Source organism: Homarus americanus, unplaced genomic scaffold (assembly GCF_018991925.1).
Source record: "Homarus americanus isolate GMGI-L3 unplaced genomic scaffold, GMGI_Hamer_2.0 scaffold40856, whole genome shotgun sequence".
NCBI lineage: Eukaryota > Metazoa > Arthropoda > Malacostraca > Decapoda > Nephropidae > Homarus > Homarus americanus.
In genome coordinates, this window is record NW_024734615.1 from 5,650,758 (window position 1) to 5,674,700 (window position 23,943).

At 42.2% G+C, this 23,943-nt stretch overlaps 1 protein-coding gene across 1 annotated transcript in view; it reads left to right on the top strand.

Moving 5' to 3' along the window:
* LOC121870395 (arylsulfatase B-like) overlaps positions 1-23,943 on the top strand; it is a gene marked incomplete at its 5' end in the record, with an annotated part of 90,814 nt that overhangs the window by 63,072 nt on the left and 3,799 nt on the right. Inside the window, 2 exon segments of the mRNA XM_042372220.1 lie at positions 5,485-5,640; positions 16,001-16,185. Of these exon segments, the coding sequence (XP_042228154.1) occupies positions 5,485-5,640; positions 16,001-16,185 (341 nt within the window).

A 23,943-nucleotide genomic window follows, 5' to 3' on the forward strand; every position in this document is an offset into this window, starting at 1 on the left:
CAGAAGCCTACTTCACACGAACGTTTTTTTCCCCACGCAGGAAAAGGTATGTGTTAACACAGGCATGTTTTTCACTCTTCAGTTCACCTAAATCTGACAAAAATAATCACAGGCAATTTCAGCCCCTACCACAGATGCACCACAACTGATGTGTGGTAAAATATGCTTGCATGCCACGGTTTGGGAGTGCAGGCACAGGTGTAGGGTGAGTTTCTCCCACACGTGAATTTTTATCCGCGTTCTGTGTCCCATTGAACTTCATTAATTTCTAAGCTACGCAGATCCATACCTACAGAGAAAAACATCTTGTGTGAAATGGGCCTGACGTTGGAATATGAGACCTGCAGCTAGTCTGCTCGGTTTGAAATATTACTGTAGCGTATCGTAAATTTTCATTTCTGAATAAGCGGGATATGTTTTGTGAATATTAAATAGGGGTGTTAAAATATAAATTGCAGATGAGTGGGTTTGCAAGGTGTTCTTGTATATGGTTCACTAATATGTTGGGCTCTGGATTTTGGAAGACAGGTTTTCCCAGATGACAGAAGAGTTATAGAGTACTAAATTCCCAATCACATGAATTCAGTGGTTTAACTCTAGTGCCTGTAGAGTGTTTGTCTCAAAAATATTTTATACCTGTACAGTGGTCCCTCGGTTAACGAACGCTTCGATTAACGAAATTTCGGTTAACGAATTACCTTCCATAAGAATCTTCAATTCGGTTAACGAAAAAATTTTCGATTAACAAAATCCTTACGAAAATCACGTTTTGTCTTGAACATCAGCTGATAAGCTGAGGGGGTACTCAGCCAATTAAGTAATCTCTTCTATGTTTACATTCATTTCCAATGGAGTAAATATCAAGAATATTGTGCGCTTTAATGTTTGTGCATTTTTTATACAGTATTAAAATTATTGGTCATTCTAAAATTTAGCCATGCAAGCTCTGTCTACATAAAGTTTTTCAACTATTATTTTTGGTTCGATATATGTAACTTTATTAATTTATTGAAACTCATTTACATGTACGTACACACTGTCCTAAGGGCAAAGCTGAACTGTACATGTAATCAAAATAATGTACAAAATGATTACTAAAATTTTTGTCTCGTGCAAACTATGGCATGTTTACATTCAAATTAATCACTATCTTATAAGAATTCTAGCAATGTAAATTATATTCTCCCCGGTCACTTCTATGCAATTTTATGAGCAAAAAACTAAAACTCAATTAAACAACATAAATAAACAAATTAAATACTTCACCAGACCTTCTGTGCTAACTGTCAAACATGTCACTGTCACCCCTCCCTCCCTCCCAACCCCCCCCCCTCCTCCCAGCAAAGGTTTCGTGGTTATACAGTACAGTAGGCTTTAAGTTTGTATCTTATATAATATCTCAGACTGAAGTTGGGAGAATATAATTTGCATTGCTGGAATCCTTGCAAGACAGCGAATAATTTGAATATAAATGTCATATATTTTGCACAAGAGATAAAAAATTTTGCTGTCTGTAACAAAATTCTTAAATTAGATCTAAAATTTGTATGTCTAATGCAAATTATAGCTTCTTTATATTCAAATTAATCACTATAAGAATTCCAGCAATGTTAATTTTATTCTCCCTGGTCATTTCACTGGCATTTTAAAATGAGAGAAGCTTAGTAGGACTGTTAAATAAACACACAGAGACCTTCGGCTCAAACTGTCAAACATATCACCTCAACCTCCCCCCCCCCCCACCCAGCCAGGGTTTAGGCTTACGGTTTTTATCTTATATAATATCTCAGACTGAAGTTAGGAGAATATAATTTGCATTGCTGGAATCCTTGCAAGACAGTGAATAATTTGAATATAAACGTCATATATTTTGCACAAGAGATAAAGATTAATCACCTGTATCACATTACAATAGTGATTTAAGAGTAAGAGTGTACAGTATATGTACGTGCAGTATACAGTGGTCCCTCGGTTAACGAGCACAATCCATTCCAGCAGGTTGCTCGTTAACCAAAACCATTGTTTCAATGGGATTTTGGGTAATTGGTTCCAGCTCACCGAAAATTGCCTAAATTCAACAAAATTTTTTAGAAATGGACACTTACCTTGAGGTGTGTATGTAGAAGGCTCCTGGATGATGATGATGATGTAAATTTGAAGTGGGAGGTGGAGGAGAAGGGAGAAGAGAAGGAAGTGGAGGTGGAGGAGAAGCATTTTACTGCTTCTTGGAAGGTGAGTCACCTTCCATGAAAATGTCAGGAACCTCTGGACTGACAGATTCTCCACCATGAACATCCTCTCTCCTTCTTGAAGTGGAAGGCTGAGGGATAGCATCTTGTTCCCTCTGCCTTTTACTGAAGAAAGTGTCAATTGTGGTCTTTGGGGCATCTCTCCTCCTCACCATTAACTTATGTTTAAAGAAGACCACTGAGTCCTCAACATGACTCAAAGTTAGTTCAGTTTTTTCCACTTCTGGGTGCTTTGAAGCCAGTTCCCTGAACTTTTCCCAGTAATAAATCACATCTTTCAACTGTTTAGCTGACATACGGTCATCACTTTCAATTTCCTCCTCACCACTGTCAGCCTCTGTCTGTAACATCTCATCCAGTTGCTTCAAGTCATCAGGAGTAAGTTCCTCCTCATGAGACATCACAAGCTCTTCCACATCCTACTCCTCCACTTCGAGGCCCAATGACTGACCAATGGACACAATCTCCTGGTCCAACTGTTTCTTCTTCAAATCCCTCAAAATCATGGACTACTGATGGCCACAGTGCTTTTCATGAAGAATGGAGGAATCTAGTGGAGACTTCTTGCCATGATGACACAATCAATTTTACAGCCTCCAGGATGTTGAATTGTGTCTTCCAGAACTGTTTCAGTGTTAGTCCAGGATCATTGGAAGTTGCCTGATGACACCTCCTAAACATTTTCTTCATGTACAACTTCTTGAAGTTGCTGATCACATTCTGGTCCATTGGCTGTATGATTGATGTAGTGTTTGGAGGCAAAAACAACACTTTCACAAAGTCAAATTGATACTCCAAATTTCTGGCAAGGTCAGGGTCATGACCAGGAGCATTATCCATGAGGAGAAGAGCCTTTAAAGGGAGTTTATTGGTGGTTAGGTAGCTCTTGACAGAAGGGCAAAACACATCAACAGCCCATTTATTAAAGAGCTGTCTTGTCACCCATGCCTTACGGTTGGACTTCCAATAAACTCCAAGCTTTGTTCTTACCGCTTTATGTTGCTTGAACACCCTGGGGTTTTCAGAGTGGTAGACAAGCATAGGCTTCAGTTGGAAATCCCCTGAAGAATTAGCACCAAGCAACAAAGTGAGACGGTCTTTCATGGGTTTATGCCCAGGTAAAGAGGCTTCATCTCTGGTGATGAATGTTCTTTTGGGCATCTTTTTCCAGAACAGCCCAGTTTCGTCCACAATGAACACTTTGTTTTGGAAGATAATTTTCTTCTTCCATCAGTTCTTTAAATTCAACTAAAAACTTTGCTGCCCCTTCCTTATCAGCACTAGCAGCTTCACCATGCCTAACAACACTGAAAATGTCACTTCTTTTCTTAAATTTTTCGAACCAGCCTTTGCCGGCCCGAAAATCTTCAAATTCTGTGCCTGAAAACCAGGTTGATCTGTCTTTAAATGTTCGTAAATCTCCCTGGCTCTTTCACAAATGAATTCAGTAGAAACTGAATCACCTTTCATCTGTTTTTCCCTAATCCAGATGATAAGTAACCTCTCAGTTTCTGCAATTAGGGATCTACTTTTAAACACTCTTGTAGATTTGTCTCTCACTTTCATTTCTTTAAATTTGTCTTTCTGTGCAAGAATTGTCGACACAGTTGATGTCAACATGCCATATTCTTTGCATTGCGCATTTGTTCTAATGCCTTGTTCATGTTTTTTTATGATTTCCTGCTTGGTTTGGATTGAAATCACTTTTCTTGATCTCTTAGGCCAGCGTGCTGGATTCAAACAATGTCAACACGTGTTTTTTAAAGTTAAACTTGTTGTAAATAAAGAATATTTTTAAAATAACACTGCACTGCGCTATATATTGTCAATATGTAAAATAAATTTCAAAATGACCAATAATTTGCTTGGAAACAGAAAAAAAGTGTTTTGTTGAAGAGAGTCTCAAGCAAGATGTTACCTCCAGTGAAAACAGAGAGAGACCAACGCTTGTTTGCTGTGTTAAGAGGCTGGATGCCGCGCATTAAACTAGTCACTTTACTTTCAATTATGTTCAATAATTGTTAAAATGACTAAAAAATTTAATATTAAACTTTTAAAATTATTGAATAGTATAAACTTCTTGATATTTACTAAAATAGTTAGGAATTTAAGCCCTAGAAACGATTAACGTATTGGCGGACTAATACTAAAGCTGGTTGACCGCCAAGTGCAAGCCAAAACTTGTTGAGGTCGGCTCGTAAGAAACTCTTTAACCGAGGGGTTGCTCGTTAACCGAAGTTAAGAATCTTATGGGAGGTAACTCATTAACCGAAATCTCATTAACCTAGGCGCTCGTTAACCGAGGGACCACTGTATATATATATATATATATAGTGATTTAAGGGTAATTTAGGGGAATTTTAGGAGTGTTTCTGACTTTATACATTTTTGGCTTTACTTTGTATATACTTTTCTGTGAGCTGGAACCAATTACCCAATATCCCATAGAAATGATGGTTTCGGTTAACGAAATTTTCGGCTCACGAACGACCCTCTGGAACGAATTGAGTTCGTTAACCGAGGGACCACTGTATAATACTTTACTGTTGCTTTATCTTAGCTGGCCTAGGGTTATGAGAGCTGCCTAGCTTAGGTTGTTTGTTAATAATAGAGAGTAATCCCCAAGTCCCTCTCTTTAATGGAAAAAGAAGCCACACAGTTCAGAAATCCTTCCAACTTCCTCAGTTTCATGACTAGTTAGTTGGAACTGAATTATGAGGGGTCAACTGAACCTGTATTCACTCAGATTCATTCAGGCTTTTGTTTGACCTTCATTTCTTAAGAAACAATTGTTGTGTCATTACTCCTTCATTTAAAACCAACGGCACAGAACAAAGGGAAGGGTAATTTATCTATTCAATAACTTAACAGATTAACTCTGGTTGACATTGCAAATCCTGTTTCATGGCTCAAAGACCCTATGGAAAGAGCCCGGTATTATGAGAGCTATCTGGGTTTGTGTTCCATTTGAAATATGGGTCTTAGGATAAATCATTTGTTTCATCTGTTATAATATACTGTATAAATTAAATACAGTGCAGTAAAGCAAAGGAATTGTTTGAGAATTGCAAACAATTTAACAAAAGAAGAGTGCATTAGGGGTGGATAGAAGCGAAATGTTATGCTTAGGAAAGAAATGATATGAAATATTTAAAGAGAGAAGAAAAAGAGTGAAAGTAGGATGGGATAATGGGTTATATAATTATATATAATGGAATTGTTTGTAATGTTTCAGGCGGTAACCTCTCTTCCTTGGGATCAATTGATGGAATAGATTTATGGAAAACATTAACTCAGGATCTTCTCTCACCCCGTAAGGAGTTTCTAGTGAACATTGACCCTGTTTTAAACAGTGCTGCAATTAGGATTGGTGACTGGAAAATGATTTACAGTAAGTATCAGTTATGTGCTGTACTGTACATAATTTCTTTAGTGTGTAATTGATATTGAAATAGTGACTATTGCAATTATCAGCTAGCAGTTTGATGGTCTTTGGTCAAACCACCATTGAAGAGGTAGTGTCTTACTGATATCTGGTTGAGGTACAGTACTGAAGTTTCATTTGTATCACTATAAACAGTATCAAATGCTATGTCATAAAATGGAACTGGTTTACAAATTCTAACATTAATGGTTTAATGAGTAAGACACTATAATACACATTGTAATCCATAAATAAAGAGTCACTTAAAGGTAAATACAGTAGGGTCTCAAAGTAAGCTGTCATGGAATTTATGGAGATGGATATATGTGTATGTATGTATTTCTTAATTTCTTACCACAGAGTTAAATACCTTCACACTGGTTACTTACAGGAGCTTATGGTGTATCTATGTAGAAATTCACTCCACCACTCAACAATTCATGTGATTTATACTTGGTAAATGATGATTTAATAAATTCCATTAATTTCCAAGATCCATCTAAATTATTGGTTATACTTTGTCTTAACCAGTCAGTCATTACCTTTAGTAATAATTGTATAATATGGACACGAAGTAGTACCTTAAGCTGTGTATTCTTATATTACCCATGTATAGTAAAGTATTACAGAACATGTATGAATCCTATGTAATATTTCCATTTATTATGCACCATGTTATGTACAGTCAACCCTCGCTTTACGCGGTCCCACATTCCGCATTTCCACGTTTACGCGGTACCCTGCCGAAACCGTAATGCTCACATTCCGCGGTGCGTGTACCCCTTTATGCGGAGAGCGGCTGGCGAGCCGCGCCATTTTTGGATCCAAACCTCCCGCCATCTCTCCCGCCATCCGCCATGTTGTGTAAGCGGCGCGAGCAGGGTGCGCACAAGGTCGCCCAGTCATCAAAACATTACCGAGTTCTTCACCCGCCACCCACCACAGCCGGCCCAAGTCAGTGATAGTGATAATGATAGTGAGGATATGGACTTATATGGACTTTGAGGGGTTTGACAAAGAGGCCCTGCAAGCCTCTGTGGTGGATAGTAATACAATTGATACAAGTGATACAGGTGAGGGCCAATAATCTGCCCTCTTCCTCGGAACCAACTCCCCATCCCCGTGTGCCCAGCCATCTTTTCTACTAATGTAAGTGTTAAAAAACCTAATATTATTGATATTTCTCTCAATTATTAATTGTGTGTGCATACCATCATAAAATTAAGAAGTTATTTTTACTACAACGTAGGTATTGTGTCTGAAAAAGTGGAGTTTGGGGGTCGGCCTGGTCTATATTTCAATTAATCCCATATGTTATGTTGTTCACTTTACGTGTTTCTCACTTTACGCGGGCCGCCGTGGGTTGAATTAACCGCGTAAAGTGAGGGTTCACTGTACAGTGGGGTATGCTATAACGAACGTAATTGGTTCCAGAACCTCGTTCGTTATAGCATTCGTTCGTTATAGGATTAATCCGTTCCAGGCCCCCAAATACAACCACTTAACACTGAAAAAATTCTGTGGAAAATGTAAAAAATACGGTACTCTATCTTACCTTAGTGTTATTCAGCATGCAGGTACCCCTAAACACTGGCACATCACTATCACTTCCACTGGGAGTCTTGGCTTTAAGGTCCTCAAACAATTGTTTAGCCTTCTCACAAATTATAGCTTCACTAATGTTACCACCTGCCATTTCTTTCTCCTTTATCCACACTAAGAGTAAATTTTCCATCTCTTCAATCACATTACACTTTGCTTTGCTAAGTCTAAAGATTCCCTTAGCCACTTGCACAGTTTTTAACTCCTCTTTATTCTTCAAAATCGTACATATAGTCGATTTAGCCATCCCATATTCATCACTAAGTTTCGCAATGCTTCTTCCATTCTCACGTTTCTTTACAATTTCTTTCTTAGTTTCAAGGGTTATTAGCTTTCTCACTCGCTTTGGACGACTCATTGTTACAATTGTATACTTGTATAACAAAATAGTTATACAAATAACGCGAATTTCCACATCAAAAGACGAAATTTCAACAATAACAGTGGTGCACTGGCTACACAATGAGACAAAGATGGCGCCTGACGCTCTTGTTGTGGGTCGCGGTACAACAATATTCATGCGCCAGGCGAAATAGTCCCGTATTCATCCGCGTTCGTTGTAGGAGTTGCGTTCGTTATAGCATTCTCAATTTTATAGGTAAAACCGTTCGTTATAGGAATATTCGTAGTAGGATCCGTTCGTTATAGCATACCCCACTGTATGTGAATTATCATATTTACATATTATGTATTCAGCTTGTGAATGCTGGCATTTCTACATGCCAGTGCAGAGTGATACAGAGAGTTTAGATCGCTAGTCCTTATGGTGTGGAAGCCCACTGTCTATTTGTTTCCTCTGTATATCTCCCGTACGAGAATAAGAACCTATTTTCAAGATAACAAGTGTTTGCGTATACCCTCCGTAGTGTAGAACATTTTGGGGGTATCAAAGACAAACATAGATGGCGCAGTGAGATTTCTCAGTGAGATTCACAGTGAACTTAGCCTTCCCGCCGGACTGTGTTAATGGCGTCTCGTCTTCAGCTTCGCCAAGGATTTACAGCCAGACTACAAGTCTCAGGACTTACAGTGTTGTAAAGTGCTATGCTGTGTACAGTACTGTTCAGTGAAGTGAAGTGTTCTGTGAAGTGCTGTGTTGTGTATTTTAATCAGAATTGTCTGTGCAAACTGCAGTCAGATGACTGAGAGAGCTGCCCAGCAGTACAACCCCTCCCGCCTACGGTCATTGGGCGACTGAGCAGCGAGCAAACTTCGGTTCGACTTGCACCCAGCTGCCTCTACGTCTGGCAGCGCGCCAAGCCTCCCGGCAACGAGCCATACACACACACGCACTCACAGGCCCACTTTATATTAAATTCTTGCGTATTACTTTAGACTTCTGTAATTCTGTGCATAGATTACGAGGGGTTGACCCGGTCTCTTGCACAGATAGAGTACAGAAGCTGTCAGCATGTCTCACAGGGATCAAAATGATACCCTGGACGATGGGGTTATGAGTTTAAGCTTGGGAGATCTCTCCCCACCCACACTCAGGCCCCACGCTCCCCACAGTGACGATGCCCAATCACCCGCAGAATCTCCTCGTTCGTCACGAGCAAGCTCTCCTGCGGTGCCTGCGTCCACAGATCTCCTTCAACTGATTAAGTGGATGGAAACTTCTCGACGCCAGGACTATGTTGCAAGGAGAGAAGAGGAAGAAATTCGGTACAAAGAGTCTGAAAGACGACGCCACGAAGATGAACAAAGACGCAGAGAACTAGAAGATATACGTAGAAGTGAGGATGACCTGAGAAAAAGAGAGGATCAAGCCAGATTTGAAGTCTTGATTTCCCTGTTAGCCTCCCCACAACGATCTACTCTACAAGATTCTTCTGCTACTAATGCTGATACGACTAGAGGTACTGGTACCTCATTTCTCAGAGTCGGTTCAACAATTCCTCAAAAGGCTGCAGCACAAACGCCTCCCTCTCTGAAGTCTGACGCTTCTTATCAGATATTTCGGGAATGGCGTCGACGTTGGCAAGACTATGCAACAATGGTTGATCTGTCAAGTTTACCACAGCCTAAACAGATGATACAGCTTCGTATGTGCCTGTCCTTAGAGACACAACGTACTCTCGAGCACACACTTCAAGTGCCATCTACGACAACTCTGACTGTAGAGGCCGTGCTTGACAAGTTACAGGAACATGTTAAGGGACAGCGCAACGAAGCACTTAGAAGAAGAGAACTCCTCCAATGTAAGCAACTTGATGGAGAATCTTTTGATGCATTTTTTGTAAGACTGAAAAGATGTTCAGAGGAAGTTGATGTTTGTCCTGGAAATTCTCAAGTTTGTGAAGAGACATAACTCAAGACAATCATTTTAACGGGTATTCGAGATGAAGAGCTAGTTCAACGTCTCATTTCACTTGACCCCACTTCCTCTCTTCAAGATGTTGTTACAATATGTCGAGCGTACGAGGCCGCCAGGTGTGCGACTTCAGCTTTACGCTCACAACCTGACCAGGTGAGGGCGGTGTCTTCCTACAGAAAGGGTAGAAAGCAGCAAGGTAACCCCACCCCTCACCCTCCAGCTACACCTTCAGCAGCAGCTTTGTGTAACAGCTGCGCGAGACAGCATGATGCCTCCCAGTGCCCAGCTGCTCAAAGCATGTGCAGAAGTTGCGACCGTCAGGGTCACTGGGCCTACACAGTCAAGTGCCCTGCTAGCAAAGTTCAGTGCAGACTTTGTGGTCGTGTGGGCCATTATGACAAATGTTGTCGTAAGAAGACACAGAAAGGACACCACCAAGTATCCAAGAAGTCATCCTCAGGTAGTGCTGGCACTCCCCCTCCTTCTGGCAAGCATCAAGACGCTGTGCCCAGTCGTTCCTGCCGTCGTGTACATTGTTCCACAGACACGACGCCCCAGCACATCAGTGTCGTCATTTCTCACGGTAACTTGTCATCCAGTCTTCAGATGTTGCCTGACACTAGTGCTGACGTCTCAGTAATTGGTCCACAACACTTAGCAAGTTTGGGAATACCCCGGAGCAACCTACAGCCCCCTCCTCAGACAACGAAACTGACAGCTGATGGTTCCAAGATGGCTCCAGCTTTGGGATCTTTCTGGGCTACTCTTACCTTTGGTAAGCAGTCTTGCTCAGCCTGGATTGATGTTCATGATGGGATCCCGACTCCACTTTTATCAAATGGCCATTGTCAAGAGTTGGCCATTATTTCCAAGGAATTCCCCAAACCTATTTTAAAGGTCACCCATGTCAACAGGTTGAAGGAACTCCCTATCTCTACTAACACGTCCCCTTCTGATGCAAGAGCTTACCTTCTCAAGGAGTTTGCTGACGTGTTGGTTACGAAGAAATCTTTAGGATCCACATCACTCACGCCGATGGTGGGTCCACCTATGAAGATTCATCTTAAGGATGGTGCCACACCTTTTGCCATCCACACCCCTCGTTTGATTCCTCACGCCTACAAGAAGCTAGTTAGACAAGAGCTTGACTCCATGGTGCTCAGGGAATCATCAAGCCAGCTGGAGACAAACCTTCACGGATCACCACCGATCTGTCAAAACTTAACCAGCAAGTTTCCCGTCCAGCCCACCCTTCACCCACACCCTTCGCAGCTGTTTGAAATGTGGACCCGAAGGCGAAGTTTTTTACAACGATGGACGCCTTATGTGGTTATTGGCAGATCGAGTTGGCCGAAGAAGACCAGCATTTGACTACATTCATCACACCATATGGAAGATATCAGTATTGCAGAGGCCCCATGGGATTTGCCGCTACGGGCGATGCATTCTGTCAACGTGGTGACGCGGCCCTTCAAGGAGTCATGAATTGTGTCAAGGTGGTTGATGATATTTTACTCCATGACGAAGACTACTGTGCCCACCTCTCCCGAATATATGAAGTTCTCACCAGATGTCGAAAGTACGGGATTACCCTCAACGCTGACAGGTTTGTAGTCGCCGCACCATCAGTGAACTTCTGTGGGTACACTCTCTCAGCATCAGGTATCGCAGCTGACCCGGAGAAATTAAGTGGAATGAGGGATTTTCCAACCCCTGCCAACCTGACAGACCTCCGTTCTTTTTTGGGTCTGGTCAATCAGCTGGCTGAATTTTCACCTGACATCTCCGCCGCAGCCCAGCCGTTACGCCCCTTCCTGAGCCCCAGGAGGACATTCCTGTGGACCCCAGATCATCAAGAGGCCTTCCAGCGAGTCAAGCAGGCCCTCTTGAGTCCACCTGTCCTCGCCTGTTATGACCCAGCCCTACCCACCATCCTCCAGACTGACGCCTCCAGACTCTACGGCGTTGGTTACGCCCTTCTGCAGGACCATGGCGATGGACAACTCCGCTTAATTCAGTGTGGATCCCGGTTCCTGACGGACGCCGAGACCCGATATGCCACGATTGAACTGGAGATGTTGGCTGTTGTCTGGGCGATGGCGAAGTGCCGCTTCTACCTGATAGGACTTCAGCACTTCACCCTCTTCACGGATCATCGCCCTCTTGTACCTATTATCAATCACTACTCTTTGATGCAGTAGAGAATCCTCGCCTTCAACGTTTGAAAGAGAAGCTCTCGCCTTATCTCTTCACGGCTGTGTGGCGTGCGGGTAAGCTGCTGTGCATCCCGGATGCCCTGTCCCGCGCCCCTGTCAGTCGCTGCTGCATCCCTCAAGTCAGTAGTCTCATTGAAGGCTGTCTTCACATCAGAAGAGTCTACAGCACCGGATGCAGACAAGACCCTTGAAGATCTCCACACCGCAGCCCGGGCCGACCCTTCCTATATCCGGCTCGTCGACTATGTGTCCCAGGGATTTTCACCTAACCGATATGACCTTCATGAATCACTACTCCCGTACTGGAAGATACGCGAGGACCTCTATTGTGAAGGATACCTCGTCTTGTATGGTCCACGAGTAGTCATTCCTGCTGCCCTACGCCGCCGTACCTTGACCCGCCTTCACGACAGCCATCTAGGAGTGGAGGCCACCAAGCGATGGGCGAAGCAGACTGTATTTTGGCCTGGAATCGACGCGGACATTGCAAGTACCGTCCGTGCCTGTGAGCCGTGCCAGATTCTGCAACCCAGCCAGCAACAAGAACCTTTAATGTGCGACGATAACCCTTCAAGACCCTTCGAGTCTGTGTCGGCCGACTTCTTTGCAGTGGCAGGGAAGTCCTTCCTCGTCATTGCCGACCGATTGTCTGGATGGCCTGTTGTCGTCCCTTGTGGTAGTGATACAACGGCTACTGCTACCATCCGGAATTTCAGACATTACTTCAGAGAAGTTGGTGTTCCCCTCCGTCTCAGGACTGATGGAGGACCCCAGTTCACCAGCCACGAGTTCCGGGACTTCATGGACCGTTGGGGAGTCTGTCATGTCGTGACCTCGCCCCACTACCCCCAGGCGAATGGACACGCTGAAGCCGCAGTCAAGACTGTTAAACACCTGATCCTTAAGGTGTCACCCTCAGGAAATATTGACTGCGAGGATTTCGATCGAGATTTGTTAAAGTTACGCAACACCCCGAACTTCACCGGACGCTCCCCAGCCCAGGTTCTATATGGACATCATCTCAGGTGTTGTGTTCCTGCCCACCCGAAGTCTTTTTCTCAAGAATGGCAAGCCAAGACTGAAGAATGTGACCGCCGTGCAGCAGAACGAGCCGCAGATGTCGCTGCTCGGTACGACTGTCATGCCCGCCCCCTTCCCAGTTTGAATATCGGCCAGCAGGTCAGGATTCAAGATCCGGTATCTCACCGCTGGGACAAGGTTGTGGTTGTCATGGGCATTGGCCGGTCCAGGGACTACCAAGTGCGTCTTCCTAGTGGTAGAGTATGGTGGAGGAACCGTCGTTTCCTCCGACCTGTGGAGCTGCCTAGTGTTGACCCTTCCCCAGTAGAGTTCCCTAATGCTGATGTCTTTACAGTAAATCCATCCCCACCTTGTGTTTCTGCCCCGGTACTCCGCAGGTCTGAGCGACTCAGAAACAAAAGGTCCGCTCAAGATGAAACTATGAGCGTATAGGGGGGAGGGAGGTGTATAATATGGACACGAAGTAGTACCTTAAGCTGTGTATTCTTATATTACTCTATTAATTATGTATAGTAAAGTATTGCAGAACATGTATTAATCCTATGTAATATTTCAATTTATTATGCGCCATGTTATGTATGTGAATTATCATATTTACATATTATGTATTCAGCTTGTGAATGCTGGCATCTGTACATGCCAGCGCGGAGTGATACAGAGAGTTGAGATCGCTAGTCCTTATGGTGTGGAAGCCCACTGTCTATTTGTTTCCTCTGTATATCTCCCGTACGAGAATAAGAACCAATTTTCAAGATAACAAGTGTTTGCGTATACCCTCCGTAGTGTAGAACATTTTGGGGGTATCAAAGACAAACATAGAATAATAAGATAGGGATCACAGATACAGGCAGATAATTGCACTTACATTTATTTAGCAAGCTTCCATACTATGATTTATAATTTGCACGGGTATACGAGTCACTCATTCACGCCATAATAAAATTAATCTTGTAAAGAGAGAATTTTCAACCTGGGGATGCACATTTGATTACTCTACTATGGTATGACTTAACACAGCCTTACTTCCTCAAGTGATACATTTACTGCCAGCCTGGATCACTCTTGTTGCAACCAGGCCTTCACACCTGATCTTCTTTCCACGAGGAATAATAAAGCCTCTGTGGTTGGCACACATAGTCTCGTGAAACATTTTAGACGGTGTCGCGCAGGAGAACTGGGCAGGTGACTTGGGTTGACACACACATAGTCTCTTTTCACTAACAGTCCACAGGACGGAATCGTGTTAAAAGATTCTGTGTAGCACCCTATTCCCATGGTCTAGGGTCTACTGGCTAAAAATGTGGTTTTGAGGTGTGAGACACTATGGACAATACAACACTGTCTCAATCAACAACCCCCCCCCCCCTCCCCATAACCTGGCTCACATGCCCACTAATGAAATAGTGATGACGGAGTCACGGCTCGCCTATCTCCCGTAAAACAAACATTGAGTTGAGTTGCGTGGGTAGGCCCAACGCAACCCATGACATGCGTATCCAGAATACATGAACCCATTTAAATGTGGTTGACCCTTGATCCACCCTTTTGCATCTTTTACTTGTGAATCGAATCTACCTACCCAGCATCTCTTGCTAGCTCCCGGCAGCATCTTTTTCATCACAATCAAGTTCTACCCACCAGCATCGCTTGCTCACTTTAGCATCTTTCGCATGAGAAAAGCGTCTACCACCAGTATCTCTCACTAACTTTGGGTCTTTTGTGTGAGAATAGCATCTACCCACCCTGTGTCCCTTCTATTTATCATATAACTTCATAATCATAGTCTTTTTTCATCATTTAAACACTTATAGTATATATGTAATTATCCATTTTGATGGTGCAGCTGGATGGATTTATTGCCAGAAGGGGGTTACCTAATAAATTGTGACAATAATAATATCACTAGCTAGTCAATGAGCCTCATCTTAAGTGTCACCCAAGCATCCTTCTCTCTCCCAGGCATGTGTGCTCATAAAGTTTTTCTTTTTTGTCAAATTTTACTACAATCATGGGCCCTAAGAGGAAATTTAGTGGCAGTCCTCGTGGTTTCAAGAGTGATAAACATAAAAATGTGCATACTGTGAGAAGTTTTGAAGAAAATGTCTAGATATTGGGCTTATTAAGGATTGGTGTACAGTATCTAACTCTGAAGTCGTGCATCTTATCCACGTGAACAAGTCATCCGTGCTGTCCATCAAACATCGTGAAAGTGAGATTCTCAAAACCTTTTTTATTTTAATTTTTATAAAATTTCTGTTGATAATATTTATGTACACTTATTGATCATTTAAGCTGTTTCTGCACTGTACAGGGTACATGAATTGTGGGAGTTTGCATAGTTGTTTACCTTGGGTAGGGTTATTTTATTGTAAAAAAACTGTTTTATGTATACTATATACAGGGGGGTCCCGAATATACCCAAAATTCACTCGTATGAGAGGCTCCCAGAACGTAACCCTCCTGTATTCTGAGACCCTATTGTGATAAATTAATGACACTGTTAATGTAAATTAATATCATCTGTTATCATAGCATGAACTGTTGGATGGTAACACTTGGTCAATTTTGCTCCAAATTTGCACCAAAAGTCTATCTTGTGGGTTGGATAATATATAGTCCACAATGCAACACACTGGAAACTTTTTTTACAAAAAAAATAAGTAAATAGACTGTTGCTGATGGTGTGGAAACTAATGGAGGCCCTGTTGAACTTGGCAGAATTACAAGCTAACTTAAGTTGTTTATGATTGTGGAAAAGTTGCTTACAAGAGTATTCAAAACTTAAGGTTATGACATGCATCTCTTATTCCATTGGTACTCTCAACACTGACACAGCTTACTGGTTTCTGTTTGATTTGGGGGTTTACCTAGGCCTAGATTTAACTACCCAATAGGAAGTAGTAGAATAATTAGAGGGGAAATTTTGGTATTAATTCTCTTAGTAAACCCATTCAAAATTTTATTGAACCAGTAAGTCATTGATAGAAAGGAAGGAAATTTCTAGCAAATCTAAAATAATTCATGTAAGTATTTATCAATAAAACATTAAAATATGATCCTGTACCACAGTTACCGAGTTAATCATAACTAAAGTCAGTTGATTTAATAACTTCACATTGTATGGCACATTTTCTCCTCTTTTTTTTTTCAGATCCTCAAGGATTTGGACACCACTGGGATGGCTGGTTTGGGCCTTCAGGTCACAATGAGACAGCTCCAGAAACAAAACTGAATGTCATTCTGAAACAGGTTATGAAGTCTCGTGTTGCCAGAGCTGTGAAAGCAATTAACCCCAAAGCTTATGAAAACATAAAATTATTGAGGAAGACAGCAGAGGTTAGTAAAATGAAGACGGTGATACGATGACGAATGCCTTGTACTTAGTCAGCTGCCGTATTTTACGGTATATAACATGCATGGCCGTATTTTAGCAGGGAGTATTTAGGAAAAAATTTGGAGTGGATTTTCCTCCTGTAGCCATAGTTTTCTTAAAATAATATATACAGCACCAGTAAATGTGAGGAATAAATAAAAATAATTACAATAAATAAGTTACAACAAAAAATACTGTATAGCCAGACCAGTAAATAAAAACTAAATGGAAGTTTAACACAGTCACCCTTTGCATATACTCCCTGCTTCACCATAGCAATGGAGGTGCCACCTCCGCTGATTCCCTAGCAATGCTCCACTACATTGACTTCCTCCTCCCACTCCCCCAGTGAGCCAACTAACTTGTGTGCTAAGATGTGTATATTCCCTCTATGTATTTTCCCTTAGGACCGTTATTTCTTTTACTTTTTTCACAATATACATGTAGGATGGTTTATGCATATAACCGAGTAAAAATAAATGAAGAAAGTTACGGATGCACATGTACACTTGAAAATACGAGTTGAAAAACAACCATATCACCTCACAGCTTGGCCCAGTAGCCTGGTGGTTACAGTGACGAGTCTAACCTGGCTACAATGCCACCAGCGATGTAAACAGATATAAAAGTGAAAAGAAAGTTATATGTGAATCTTCATTTGTAACAGGTATTTGTAGATTTAAAAATAAATGTTGCAGGCATGGCATTAATAGATTGTAATGCTTGTAAGAGTTCAGAAATGGTTACTGCTTAGGTACCCCCTGAAGAGTTGGGACGTTAATCATCTCAGGTTATTATCATCGGTACTGTAGTTAAAAATTTAGCATTTATATATACTGTACAGTAATTTTTTTTTTTAATTAATTAAAAATAATAATAATGTGTTTAAGTAAGCAAGAGCATAGTTTTAATTCTGGAGTTGGGTTAGGTAGAATTTAGTCAACTGGAGACAGCACCTGGGGGGTTCATTCACTTATGGGAGACCACAACTTCACATATAGGATGCAGGCTGATTTTTATAACTATTTTTCAGACAAAATGTGCATCTTATATGCCATAAAATACGGTATATATCTCCATGTTTGCTTGGCACTCTTCTCGCTCCATACATTTCTCATTGCATCTATTAATTATCTTACTTCAGTTACCCTGGGATTTATTTCCAGTCATTGACACATCCATTCCCAAATTCCTGAAACACCTCACCACCTCCAGGCTGTCTCTTTCAACTAACATTCACTTGCCTGTTTTCATTTTTACTCATTTTTATTAAATTTACTTGAGTGTAACATCAAAAGAAAAGCATTCTAAGCTCTAGCTACTCCTTTAATGTGGCACAATATAAAAGTTTATTATTTTTTATAAGAATATTTGTATCTATCTTCCGAATCTGGGAATGTGTGCACGATTAACAAGCTTTGTTTATAAAAAAAAAATTACCTGATTGGATTCAGGAATACCAGACAGATATTACACATCAGAAATGTTCAATATCTTCCACACATTAGTACAGCGGTAACACACATATCTCTCACTAATATGTCAAGGGTTCTAATCCTGCTTGGCACAGACACACATGACAAGGGTGTTATCCAGTGTGACCCTCACTACCAAACATCACAGGTTTCCCGATCTCCGGTGGCCTCCTGCACTAACACTGGATAGACCAACCACCCGAAAAGCCAAAACAGCTGATAAGTGGTGAAAATTTATAAAAAAAAAATAATAATAAACAAATAAATAAATAAAACTTTACATCACAAACAGATTAGGGACACAAGGGAGTAAGTACCCAGTAACCCGACCATGCATAGAACATTTTTAAGTCTTCAGTATATAGAATCTGCTATATTATCCATCTATAATTTTTTAGATAACTAATCATTTTGCAATATATATATATTTTCTTACCTACATAAGATCATTAAACTTAGTGACATAATACAAAGTACATAACTCTGAGAGATTTCCGGCTAACCAGACGACTTTCTCAAACCCGGAAAAATTCCTTATCCCCGGAATCTTTTCCAGTCACTGGGAAAAGTGTCTGGGTTGTCTAAACTAGACACCTTGCACAGACTGACACTAGGGCTTTTCCACAGAATGTTTCTGGGTGCTGGGGATGTTTTCCTTGAGTCTAAATTACCGGAGTCTGTAAATGCGGTTCTAATTACAGTGGGGTATGCTATAACAAATCTAATTGGTTCTAGAACCTTGTTCGTTATAGCATTCTTTCGTTATAGGATTAATCCGTTCCAGGCCCCCAAATACAACCACTTAACACTGAAATATATAATATAAAATTGTAAAAATTTTAAAAAGTGCATAAATATGCATCGAAACTCCTGAAATAAAGAATATCATTAATACTTGTAATAAAAAAAACAATAAATTATAAAAAAATAAAATAAAAAAATGTTCGTCGTAGGAGTTTCGTTCGTTATAGCATTCTCAATTTTATAGGTAAAACCGTTCGTTATAGGAATATTCGTAGTAGAATCCATTCGTTATAGCATACCTCACTGTATAGTAAATTAGAAATTCCATTTCCTTACAATAATAATCCAGAATAGTTTATCTAAAAGTTTTTTTAAATTAATATATTTAAAACCTAAAACTCTTCATGATTTGGGCATGAATGAAACTGTGTTTCAGCACAGACTGGTATTTTCCACTCCCATGGAGCTGTGAGGGATTAGTGGGTCTCATGTAACTGACCTGACCTGATACAATGTCAGGTGGAGGTAGGGTGGGGGATTAGTGGTCTCTTATTATTGACCTTCTGATGGAATGTCAGGTCACCCTTTCTTGGCTGGGGGACTGGTGAGTCTCATGACCTGAAGATGTCTTGAATAAACACGAAAGCTAAAGTATTTTTCGGGGGATTGTGATAAGTATAAGTATAAGTGAACAAAGTTGTATCCCTTCAATATTACATTACATAACATTTTAAAATATGGAGTGAGAAAGCAGAAAGGTGTGGGTGATTAGAGAGATGGAGTGGAAAGGAGTGGTAACATGCACCAGTAGTACAGTAGTAGTAGTAGTAGGCGGCCAGTGTGGTGGAGTGTCCTCCCTGATCTAAAGTGTTATTGGAGGGGACACTTTCAGAGTGCGGGAGTGGGAATTTCACAGTGTGTCGGTGGATATCGGATGTCACCCTGAGCATTGTCACTGGAGGTTCTTCTCATCCCTTGAGGCATTAATCACAAATATTCCGTGTGTTCACCGGCGATAACCAAACGAGTTGTGAGTGCTTGGCGGGACGGCTAGTGCAGATGTCAGGTGCCAGTGCCAGTGTCGATAGGCCTACTTTGGCGGGGGTCGCCTCGCGACTCTCGCCTCTGTGGTCAGTGACAGAAGGCCAAGTGTTGTACTCTTGTTGTCACCTCCCACAAGTAATGGTCACTTCATGTAGTGACAGCCGACCAAGTGAGTATATATAACTAATCCTACATCAGTGCAACCATAAAAATAGTGGTTATTTCTGCCAAGGATATATAAACAAGTGTTAGGAGTGATAATTCTTGCTCCCAGTGAATCACTCTGATGTGCGCATTGTTGCCCACAGGGGGGTGGCCTACACACCCACGATCGCACGTATGCCCCTACTACCCGGACACAGCAGTCCAGCCTGTCACCTCTCTGCCCTTTACTCATAAGAACTAGTTTCTTCTTCTGTATGGGACTAAAGCAGATGTCGGAGGTGGACGTAACTGTCGCCCGAAGTGCGGAACACTATGCCGGGTAACAGTCATTGTTGCATCTGTGCTAGCCAGAACCAAAATTGCACTAGCTGTAATTGTGCGAGAAACAACCGACCATGTGTGGTTTGCAGAAAGGGAAATAATTGTCGGAACCCACATGGTAGGGAGCCGACACAGGAGGTCACAGTGGACCCAACCACACGATGATATCCTAAGTGATAGCAGTGAGTCTACTCAACCTGAAAATGTAGCACCAATAAGCGCTGCTCCAGTCGTAGCAGATGTCCACGAGGTGAATGGCAGACAGCCACCACAGTGGAATGGCATGTTGATGAAAAATACGGATATATGGGTTAAAGAAACTTACTCAGAAATTGCCAGGTGGTCGCCAGCTAACCTGTTTCAACCACCCAAGTGTGCAGCCACCAAAGAAATGATTCGGGAGATGACTTGCTTCATAACCGAGTACACTCAGGACTGCTTCCTTGCCCCTTTAGCTCTTCAAATACTGACAATAATACCACATCTATTCTGTCAGAGGACACACACACAAAGACTAAGCACAAAGAAAATATGATTGCAATGAAGAAAAGATTGACAATGTGGCAGAATGGGGCCCTTGATGATCTATGTGAAGCAAGAACACTGCAGGAGAGACTAAAATTATAGGAGACGGAAAGCAAAACACTGATGACGTTGCAAGAAAGTTTGGAAACAAAATGTATGTGGGAAAAGTGTCTTTGGCGGTAAGATCTCTCGCAGAGGAATCCTCCGGTGGTGTTCTGCCAATAAACAGAGACATTAAAACAACTGAAGGAAAAACATCCCCCTGCAAGTGAAGAGGAAGGCATCAGGTTCCAGGGTGATCATATCCCACCAAATGCTGTCCTGTTCGAGAAAATAACAGGAGGGATGGTGTGGAAAAAGGCACTGAAAACTCAGGGACAGGCTGGCCCTTCAGGTCTGCATGCAAACGGTTGGAGAGTCATCCTCAGCACTAACACGTTTGGCCCCGTAACAAGTGATCTCTGCACTGCCATTGCCGCCCTTGCAAGAAAGCTAGCAACCTCGTGCTGCCAACACCTCCATGCTCTAACGGCTTGCCGCCTCATTTCCCCTGGATAAGAATCCAGGATGTAGGCCTATTGGGGTGGGGGAAGTGCTGAGGCGGATCATCGGAAAATGCATAATGGAGGTGGTAAAGGATGATGTCAGAGCAGCGGCAAGGATCCTGCAAGCTTGTGCTGGCCACCAGGTGGCGGGGAGGCCACCATTCATGCCATGAGAACGATATTTGAGCAGCGTGATTGCGAGGCAGTTCTCCTGGTTGACGCTTCCAACGCATTCAACATACTTAACCGCAAGGCCGCACTGCACAACATCAAGATCAAGTGTCCAAGCTTTGCAATGTATGTTAAAAACACCAATAGGAATCCATCAGACCTCTAAGAGGTGATACCATTATACAGTCAACTAAGGGAATAACACAGGGGGACCCTGTTGCAATGTCAATGTACGCAATAGGTCTATCCGTGCTCCAACACATAATATAATTTAAAACAACCGAAGTCAAGCAAGTGGCGTATGCTGACGACCTTTCAGGAGCAGGAAAAGTGGAGGACATCAAAAAGTGGTGGGACCTGAAAACATCAAATGGTCCACAAATAGGGTACCACCTAAATGCCAGCAAGTCCTTCCTCATTGTGAAGCCAGAACATCATGAACAGGCACTGGAGGTGTTCGGTGGAAGTGAGGTCAAAATAACAGAGGGTGGCCAAAGACACCTAGGCGCAGTAATCAGCAAGATGGAATTCAAGACCGAGTACATAACGGGAAAGGTGAATGAGTGGGTTAGGGAAATCCAAGCTCTGTCTGATATTACTAATACAGAGCCACATGCGGCTTTTGCGGCATTCACCCATGGAGTCAAGCATCGCTGGAACTACCTGATGCGCATTATCCCTGATATCAGACCCTTCCTCCACCCTCTGAAAGAAGCTATCAGCGTCAATTTCATTCCCAAATAAGTGAAACATCTTCACATAGCCCCAGCAGAAAGATCACTCCTTGCACTACCACCAAGGAGTGGTAGTGCAACTCTATTAATAAACCGTTTATTATTATTATTATTATTATTATTATTATTATTATTATTATTATTATTATTATTATTAAGACTGGGAGGAATGGGATTGACCAATCCAGAGGAGATTGCTGCCACCGAACATCAAAACTCAGTTAAACTCACGGCAGCCCTCACTGACCACATAATAGCTCAGAACGCAACAGGTGAGGTGGATACCAGCAAAGTAAACAAGCTTCGACTGTCCATTACGACAGAACGACAGCACGGCTAAAGTGATAAGTTGCAGCAACTGATGCTGCAAGTACCAGAGAATTTAAAAAAAAAGTAGCTATAGCGCAGGAGGTGGGCGCCTCGAACTGGTTAACTACAGTACTGATAAGGGCAAATGATTTTAGTCTCAATAAACAAGAATTTACAAATGCCATTGCTCTAAGGTATGGTAGACCAATAGAAGGTTTGCCCTCCCATTGCGTGTGTAGCTCTTCCTATGAAGTCGATCACGCCATGGTGTGCATGAAAGGGGGCTTCATATGCATGAGGCGTGACGAAGTAAGGGATCTCACAGCAAATGTGTTGAAGGAAATCTGTCATGATGTCAGGGTAGAACCGACCCTCCTTCCATTGGACGGTGAGAATTTCCAACATAGGACTTTAAACACATCCAACAAAGCCAGTGTTGACGTCAGTGCTCGAGGATTCTGGACGCGGGGACAGCGAGCCTTCTTCGACATCAGGATTTTTTTTTATCCTATGGCTTCATGTCACCGTAACCTCGCTTCCGATGCTGCACACAGGATGAACGAGAACGACAAGATAAGGGCATACAGGGAGAGAATTCAAAACGTTGATCAAGGCAGCTTCACTCCTCTGGTGTTCACAACCTCTGGTGGGATGGGACTAAGTGCAAGATGCTTCTATGCCAGACTCGCGTAGGTGCAATCCGAACAGAAGCAGCAGCCCAGAAGTTATGTTACAACCTGGATGAGATGTCGACTGTCCTTCTCTCTCCTTAGGTCTGCTTTGCTCTGCCTCAGGGGAACGAGAGCATCGGCCCTAAAGTCGACAACAGTTGCAGATATTGGCTATGAGGCAACAGTCACTGAATGCCTCATAGATCTGCGGCTCAACTAACTCAACACAGCTAGGGTAGCTACTCGTGTATTAGGATATTTAATTTTAAGGTAATAAAATGGTGGACAAGGTTTGGCTATTGGGGGAGGCTGGAGGCCGCGTTAAAAAAAAAGAAATGCACCAGTGTTGCCAAGCACTCCTCAACAACTGATATTTAACTTGCTACCACACTCACACACAGCTTACTGTCTTAATTCCCATGTTGGGTTGGGGGTATGTGGGGGGAGTTGCAGTGTGCGTGGGGGTTAGGGGGGTTGTGGATGGTTGTCAGAGGGTGTGTGGGGGTGGTTGTTGGAGAGTGTGTGTTGTGAGGGTGGTGTGTGTGGGTGATGTAGGGGTATGTGGATGGTTGTTGGAGGGTGTGTGTGGATGGTTGTTGGAGGGTGTGTGTGATGTGTGGGTGGTGTAGCACATTGTGGTTGATGTGGGGTGAGAGTGGGTAAGTCAAACCTTTTTTAGAGGGTGGGGTGGGAAGGGTCGTGCAGTCAGTTTTCTCCCCAACCTCCCTTCTCACTCAAGTGTAGCTAATTGTGATAAGGAAACAAATTTGATACCATAATGATCCTTAATAAATTCTCTATGAGACGTGTCCAATAAGATATCCTTCAGCAAAATATATTGATATGATGTAATGATGGGAATTCCTTTCTTTTATATACTGTATACAAAAAAATACAAAAAATCTTGATACCGAAGTCAATAAAATCAGTTCTAATTTCGTTAGACGCACCATTTTTTATCAAAATAATCCTGAATACTTTATCTAAAAGTTTTATTAAATAAAATAATATATTTTA